This window comes from Gigantopelta aegis, unplaced genomic scaffold (genome assembly GCF_016097555.1).
Source record: "Gigantopelta aegis isolate Gae_Host unplaced genomic scaffold, Gae_host_genome ctg1973_pilon_pilon:::debris, whole genome shotgun sequence".
NCBI classification, from domain to species: domain Eukaryota; kingdom Metazoa; phylum Mollusca; class Gastropoda; order Neomphalida; family Peltospiridae; genus Gigantopelta; species Gigantopelta aegis.
In genome coordinates this window covers 11,701-19,860 of record NW_024532816.1, presented here as the reverse complement: position 1 = coordinate 19,860, position 8,160 = coordinate 11,701, and the positions used below count along the sequence as shown (strand labels likewise).

At 34.1% G+C, this 8,160-nt stretch overlaps 1 protein-coding gene and 1 pseudogene across 1 annotated transcript; one reads left to right on the top strand and one right to left on the bottom strand.

The window, feature by feature from the left end:
- The first annotated feature begins 2,380 nt into the window (after nucleotides 1-2,380).
- Nucleotides 2,381-4,649, top strand: LOC121391234 (annotated as a pseudogene).
- Nucleotides 4,650-5,070: 421 nt separating this feature from the next.
- Nucleotides 5,071-7,003, bottom strand: LOC121391243 (triadin-like). Its single transcript, XM_041522935.1, has 4 exons — nucleotides 6,785-7,003; nucleotides 5,748-6,351; nucleotides 5,301-5,590; nucleotides 5,071-5,256 (listed from the first exon to the last, which is right to left on the bottom strand). The coding sequence occupies exons 1-4, from the start codon at nucleotides 7,001-7,003 to the stop codon at nucleotides 5,071-5,073; spliced, it is 1,299 nt and encodes a 432-aa protein (XP_041378869.1).
- Between the last annotated feature and the right edge of the window lie 1,157 nt (nucleotides 7,004-8,160).

Genomic DNA, 8,160 nt, shown 5'->3' with positions numbered 1-8,160 from the left:
TAAACTATAGGAGAAATAAACTGTGGATCATTGATGATGTAGATGACAATAAGAGAAACCATTTTACATGTACCATTTATCATAACATAATGAATGGTCTTTAAAAACCAACATAGTATTGTTTAGAACAAATTGTACAAAATTTTACAAATGATCATACATAATTTTTGAACTGATCATACATAATTTTTTAACTCTCCTATTGATGTTATATTACTCTACAAACCATGTGGGACAGTTTCATATACTTACTTGGCATTCTTTTCTGATTCAGAGAGAGCCAGTAATAGCTACAACATTTAATAAATAATTTTGTAATGATTTAATTACAGGACTTACTGTATCTTTTGTCTCTTCAATTTCTTCTCCAGCTAACTCATTATGATCTTTGAGTTCACTTAACTCACTAAGACAAATGAGAGAGAATATAATAACTACAATGTGTATCCTTTAATAGGAACTCATTTGAGGTAGCTACTGTTGTCAACAACTACACATAATAACACAAGGTACTTATACTATTAGTGTAATATATTGTTAAGTGTGTGTTGTTAAGTTTTTGTTATACTCCTGAACAATCTTATGAAGTTTTCCTGCTTACATAACCTGTTAGGCTTACATACCTTGTTAAAGAAGCTAATAATCCATGAAATCTACTAAGTTCTAATGTTAATTTCTTGTCAAGAGCTCTCTGAGCAGCTACTTCATTGTGCAAACTGCGTATATAGAACATTGAATGAGAATTATAATATGATATTGCTGTTGTACCTCTTGACTTGATGAGGAATACTGCTAAGTAAGTTAGCATAACATTGTCTAATATCTGCTAATAGTGCACCTCTCTCTGCACAATGTACTGTAACCTAGAGTAGTTGAGATTTTGAAAGTTGTTGTCAAATTGTGAGAGAGTGAGACAATTTAATTCAAACCTGTCTTATAAGCTCATGAAAACAAATATTGTAAATCTCTTGTTCTTTTTTCACTAATGTTAACAAGTTATGCATCTAGAGAACAAACATAAAGAGACCCTCATAAGTAAACAACAATTAATAACATCCCCAGACATTGAAAGCAGTTTTAACTTTTAGATTAGTTTATTTGGTTTAGTTTAGTAAATTTAAAATTATGACACACTATATTATTGTACCTGTGTTGGTCCACCTAAGTCTACCTCCTTTGCCAAACTACCAATTCCAGCGTCACCTAACATTTGACTCAAAGTGTTCTATATCAGCGTAACAGAAGGTTAACAATACACAATATTAAACTTACTTTTAAATTAATCACTTCTTGTCTTCCTGAAGGTTTCCTGAGAGACAAAAAGTCCATAGCATCAGTACAAATACTATTTTACTTACAAGATGGAAAAGTTGTAATGTGTCTCTCATGACTGACAAGATTTGTTGAGTAAGGTCTAAGGAGGGATTATAACCAAAAATATTATATTATTAATATGTTCTATACACATACTCATCATGAAGTTCTAATCCATAACTCCCGGGTGCTTTACAATGTGATACTCTTCTGGGATAAGACTTTCTTCTTGTTGTTGCTGTTAGAGAGAAAGAAGAACAGAGATTCTTTACTCCATAATTATTTTATTAAAATGCCACATTTATTTAAAAATTACTATTACATCTACATCCAGACCCTATGCCTGAAGCGTTGGAACCTAAATGTATTAATTTCACATTGAAGTACAATGTTCATTACCCACAGAGATAGCCTGATGCAACATTGTATTGTATGCTGTGACAGTCTCTTCATTGCCTGATAGATCACATTACCTTAACAGGAGAAACTGTTCCACTTCCAGAAGCATCGTACAAAAATGAGATATCCCTAAGAAAGAAGAAACATGGTAATGTCAATGCATACAAAAATGGATTATGAAGTAGAAAGAATTCTAATAAATGGAAAGAAAATCTTTATGTTAACAATACTTGTTAGCAGAAATATATATACAGCTGCTTACCTTCCTGCTCCACAGACACATTGTGTGTTATCTGTAAGACACTTTAGTTTCTGTCTTTGTTTGTTATAGTGCCAAACATTAGCTGGTATCGAGGTCTAAAATAATTTTATTGTTAACAACATTGTTAACTTATACTACTGACCTGAGATGCAGTGATTACAGCTAATGGAGGTAATTTCAAGTTACTTTTCTCTTTTTCAGCTTTTATTCCATGCTGAGATAGTTCCCTTATAGAGGAGAGTAAACTAGTCGGTACTTTCTGACTATCCAAGTCTTGTCTTGGGCTTGCCATTATACCCCACTTTGCTGTTACTATAGTGATGCATTCATAGAGGGGTGTGGTTATGTAGGTGTGTCCTTCAAGAGAACAAAGAAGTCTTGAGGTGTAGTATTGCGGATAGGAGAATGTCACAACCAACTGTGCAGAATTTCGTCTCTTCAGCTGAGGACGTGGCTGACAGTGTACTACGTCGTTCAAAACACTATCTTCCTCATATTGCTCGTCTGTGTTTGGTTGCAACATTTATAGAAGATGGATTTCGTATGTGGTTTCAATGGGAAGAACAACGGTATGTCATGATTAGTAATTCTAGTAACATGGAGGTAGTCAGAGAGGAATATATCAAGTATTACAATACATTCCATTATAGGAATACATGTAAATCCATGTGGTTAATATAATTAACCCCTTGCACAGTTGCAGCATGATTTGACCGTTTTTGGACTACATACTTTGTTTATATTATTGATTTGTCTATTATCCATTATTTTAGTTAATGTAACTGCAGGTGACAAATGAAATCAAGCCACAATAGCGTTACTCACTGGAACCAATGAATTTCATTTGTTCTACAGTCATTGCTATGATGATGGATATAATTTATCATTAATTGAAGCAAGGAAATGATTATTTTTATTTCCTATTGCTACTTCAAATCCTCTTTAGTCTTCATGTTCTATTTCCTTACAATTCAAGAACAATTAATTTTGCAATTATAATCTTATTTGTAATAATCTTCTATTATGAAAATAATTAGCCTCATTCCTGAGTATGGAGAAAGGTATAGGTATGAGACTATGAGACTATCAGAATGAGCTATTATATCAATAGAGCAGTTATATACAAAGATAGACGCTATTATGTCTAACGCATAAAAGATCTTTTGTGCTCATGTTTTGTGTCCAGATAATAATAACATTACCTTGTCAATACATAAACAATTTATTATAAAAACATTCAATTTAATTTTATAATTAATAACATTAACAAAAGAGTTAGTATTATTGTTTAATTTTTCTTTCATAGGGATAGTTTCGTCGTCACTTGGAATACAGGATGGTTTATTGCAGTAATGTTTGTAATTGTTAATATGTTGGCACAATTAATTGGTTGTCTAATGATTCTTCTACGCAAGTATGTATCTATTGCTGTTGGAGTTTTGTTTTGGAGTCATTATATTACAAGTGAGATGATCTACTAACTTCCTTTGATGCACGTAGAATTAAAGGAAGGATGCTTTCATTTGTGTTAATATTTAATGTGGTCTTGAAGTTGCTTAAATGGAACATTTGTAAACTTCTAAGATTTTTTCATTGTATATATTTTTTTTTAAAGAAACAGCTAATACCTTTGTCTTTATTTCATGTCTCATGAATATAATGTACTCTTTCTCTTTATTTTTAATATAGACATCAGTGTATACTGTACTTTGGGATCTGAAGTTTTTCTTAAGGTATGTTTTAGTATAAATTTGTAACCTCATATTGTTGTCATTCAAAATTCACAGTTATAATTATTATTCAATTGTCATCTAAGATCATATCTTATAAACATTTTGTTGTCTTATATGCCTATGGGAATTGATACATAAAGAGTTAATAGAATACTTTAACTTCATGGATTGACAAGAGCTACATGTAAACATAATATTGTGATAGATGATGTATAAGTAAATCAAAAAATTAAAAGCACTTAAAAATAGTGATACCAAGTGCTATGGTTATGATATTGTATCAGGTCTGCTGTAATGGTCTCTTATAATCTGTAACCTGTCTAACTGTATTAAATTATAACATTCATGAACTATATTTAATATATATTATATATATATATTCATTAGGAAACCATACAAATGACTAATAATTTTAAATATTTCATGTATTTAAATCAACAATAATTATGGTTGTTGTTAGTAGGATTCACTATTTTTACTTCTTATAATAGGAATCTTGCACTTTCTGGTGCTTTGTTGCTTTTGTTAGCAGAATCTAATGCCGAAGTGAAATCAATGTTTGCTGGTCTACCATCATGGGAAAGAATCAGAAACAGAGCTACATGCAACTTGTTGGAAGATTTTAGTTGTGTTCATGTTCCTGACACTCATGAACTTTGAATTTTCAATCGTTAGATTTATTACAGCTGTAGGTAACTTTGGCCTTATATTGTGTGTGCTTGTTGGATACAAAACGAAGTTGGCAGCTCTTGTGTTAGTAATACTTCTGTCTATTGTCATGTCTACTATAATTTCATTTTGGATGGTTCCTTATATCCTCGTGTTATGAGGGACTTTATGAAGTATGATTTTTTCAGACCTTATCAGTCATTGGAGGTCTGTTGTATGTGGTAGCATTAGGCCCAGGTGGTGTCAGCTTAGATGAACATAAGAGAGAATAAGAGACAGTCAATTTGTTAGGCTTTTTTTCATTTCATTATTATTGTGAGATTTTCTCTTGTTCAGTTCTTATTATTGAATTTTTCTAATGAATTTGTCACAAGACACTAGAAGATAACTATTTTGATCATAGAATATCATAGATACTACAATATTACCGGCATTACCCATTTGACAGCAATGGATATTGACTACTAAAGAATATTTGCACACATATACACATGGTAACCATAGTAATGTATGTACTACAATGATTAGATGAAAAATTCTTGTTTTAAAAAAATCAATAAAAATGTTAATTAATAACAGACTGAAAAGCTTTAAAGACACATCTCTTATAATTATTTTTAAAAATCTATGATAAAAATATTGTTTCATCAATTTTATTTTATGAAATAAAATTCTCTTCATTGACTTATACAATTACTTCTCTGGTGTCTTATCATCAAGATTCTTCTCAGGTGTCTCCAGGATCTTATTGTCAAGCTTCTTCTCAGGTGTCTCCAGGACCTTATCACCAAGCTTCTTCTCTGGTGTCTCCAGGACCTTATCATCAAGCTTCTTCTCAGGTGTCTCCAGGACTTTATCATCAAGCTTCTTCTCTGGTGTCTCCAGATCTTATCGTCAAGCTTCTTCTCAGGTGTCTCCAGGACCTTATCGTCAAGCTTCTTCTCAGGTGTCTCCAGGACTTTATCGTCAAGCTTCTTCTCAGGTGTCTCCAGGACTTTATCATCAAGCTTCTTCTCTGGTGTCTCCAGGACCTTATCATCAAGCTTCTTCTCAGGTGTCTCCAGGACCTTATCATCAGCTTCTTCTTCTCTGGTGTGTCTCCAGGGCCTTATCATCAAGCTTCTTCTCAGGTGTCTCCAGACTTTATCATCAAGCTTCTTCTCTGGTGTCTCCAGGACCTTATCGTCAAGCTTCTTCTCAGGTGTCTCCAGACCTTATCATCAAGATTCTTCTCAGGTGTCTCCAGGATCTTATTGTCAAGCTTCTTCTCAGGTGTCTCCAGGACCTTATCACCAAGCTTCTTCTCTGGTGTCTCCAGGACCTTATCATCAAGCTTCTTCTCAGGTGTCTCCAGGACTTTATCATCAAGCTTCTTTCTGGTGTCTCCAGGATCTTATCGTCAAGCTTCTTCTCAGGTGTCTCCAGGGACCTTATCGTCAAGCTTCTTCTCAGGTGTCTCCAGGACTTTATCGTCAAGCTTCTTCTCAGTGTCTCCAGGACTTTATCATCAAGCTTCTTCTCTGGTGTCTCCAGGACCTTATCATCAAGCTTCTTCTCAGGTGTCTCCAGGACCTTATCATCAAGCTTCTTCTTCTCTGGTGTCTCCAGGGCCTTATCATCAAGCTTCTTCTCAGGGGTCCTCCAGGACTTTATCATCAAGCTTCTTCTCTGGTGTCTCCAGGACCTTATCGTCAAGCTTCTTCTCAGGTGTCTCCAGGACCTTATCGTCAAGCTTCTTCTCAGGTGTCTCCAGGACCTTATCGTCAAGCTTCTTCTCAGTGTCTCCAGGACTTTATCATCAAGCTTCTTCTCTGGTGTCTCCAGGACCTTATCATCAAGCTTCTTCTCAGGTGTCTCCAGGACCTTATCATCAAGCTTCTTCTTCTCTGGTGTCTCCAGGGCCTTATCATCAAGCTTCTTCTCAGGTGTCTCCAGGACTTTATCATCAAGCTTCTTCTCTGGTGTCTCCAGGATCTATCGTCAAGCTTCTTCTCAGGTGTCTCCAGGACCTTATCGTCAAGCTTCTTCTCAGGTGTCTCCAGGACTTTCTCTTGACTTCCTTTTCTAGTGTCCAGGCTGATGTGACATCTCTTCATCTAGTGGATATGTCACTATTTTTTTAAATGTGGTCTTCATCATATTTACTCTCTATCTCCTCAACTTTACTCTCTGTATTATTCATGAAGTGTTCAAACAAGTCCTTGTAGCTTATAGTTAGCATCTTCAGGAGTACAGTCAGCTGATTCCTTAAGAAAGGAACCAAGTTCGCAAAGAGCACTGTCAATAGACTCCAAGTAAAGTGCACTTGCAGTTGCTATAAACGACCCAGGTTACGTGACGACGCAGCCTTAAAAAGTCAAAGCCATTCCTGATGTTGAACGTTCTGAGAATTCTTCTACAAGCACACTTCAGTGTACCCTCTGCATGCTCCATTCCTTTTTTTGAAGCAACCTATTGCAGCCAATGTTGTAATTTCAAGCTGAAGGCGTTTGACTTTCTGCAGCTGATGGCTAATACGGATATGCTTCATGAAATATGTATCTTCTTCACTCTTTGAAATAAAAGCAATCCTCTCGTAAATCTTCTTTAGTTTTCTCTCAGGATCAGGACATTGGTCTTTAATCATTTGGTGAATTGTCTTTACTTTTTCTGATAAAGCTTTAAACTTCTCAGCTAGATTATCAAGATCTGAGTTTACATCATTAAAATCATATCCCTCTTCTTGCTTGCTTGAAAAATTTTTAAAGCATTTCGCAATTTTCCTACCAAACTAATACATATACTTGACAAAGGAATGACAGAATCAAGTAACTCCTTTATTTTATCTTTTACATCAGGAACAGACAATGCCCCAAGGTATGCCACTTGAAGAGAAGAGAGAGATTATAGATAATAGATTTCAGCACTTTCCAATGATATCCAAATACCCAGGCTAAGTTTTTATGGGGAACCTTGAAGACCTGAAGCTTTTTCTTCCACTACTTCAATTCGAGCAACTACTGCCATCTTTGAAACTTTGAATATATTCAATGGATATCTTATGGTTTGTCTGAGAAATACACTGTGATTGTTGCATTTAATATAGTGCACCTACAAGTAATTAATCATTTATCACAAATGGCAGGGATTCTCCCTTAAAGCATGTTGTTTTCTGTCAACTCAGCTTCTGTCAATGCAGCCTATATACTTACACTGCATATGGTTATCTTGAGAGCTTTCTTTATTATTAAAAGAATACTAATTTATGCATTTTCTATATTGGTATTATTGCTAGCTAGCTATATGAACAGTTTTTTTATGCAATCACATGAGAGGTTATGGTGATATTCAATAGATATAGTTCAGTATGACATTGATTTTTGTAAAATTAATAGAGAATTGTATTAATTAAACACATTTTAAGACCATTCCTTGTTAAAGTCTACTAATGCCTGTATGTATTGTATTTTTACTGAAAAAGGGTGTTGCTTTTTTTAGTTGGTTTCTTAGTAATATTATATTTATTGACATGACAACAGATGCTAGTGTATTAAGACAATACAGACTGCTCAGGCAAACCTTGAAAAACATGTTTTTCAGAAAGACAGTCTCTTTATGTGCAATTATATACTGTTAACTTATCACATGACAGTTGATTGTTAAAATTTAATTAGAGATTCTATTTCTTCCACTTCACCTGTCAAAAAAACATGCATGTAACATGTCCTATTTTTTTGTATGCACCATATACACTATTAAGTGATGATGTAAGAATGTTTTCCTACTTTTCTTTAATAAGCTATC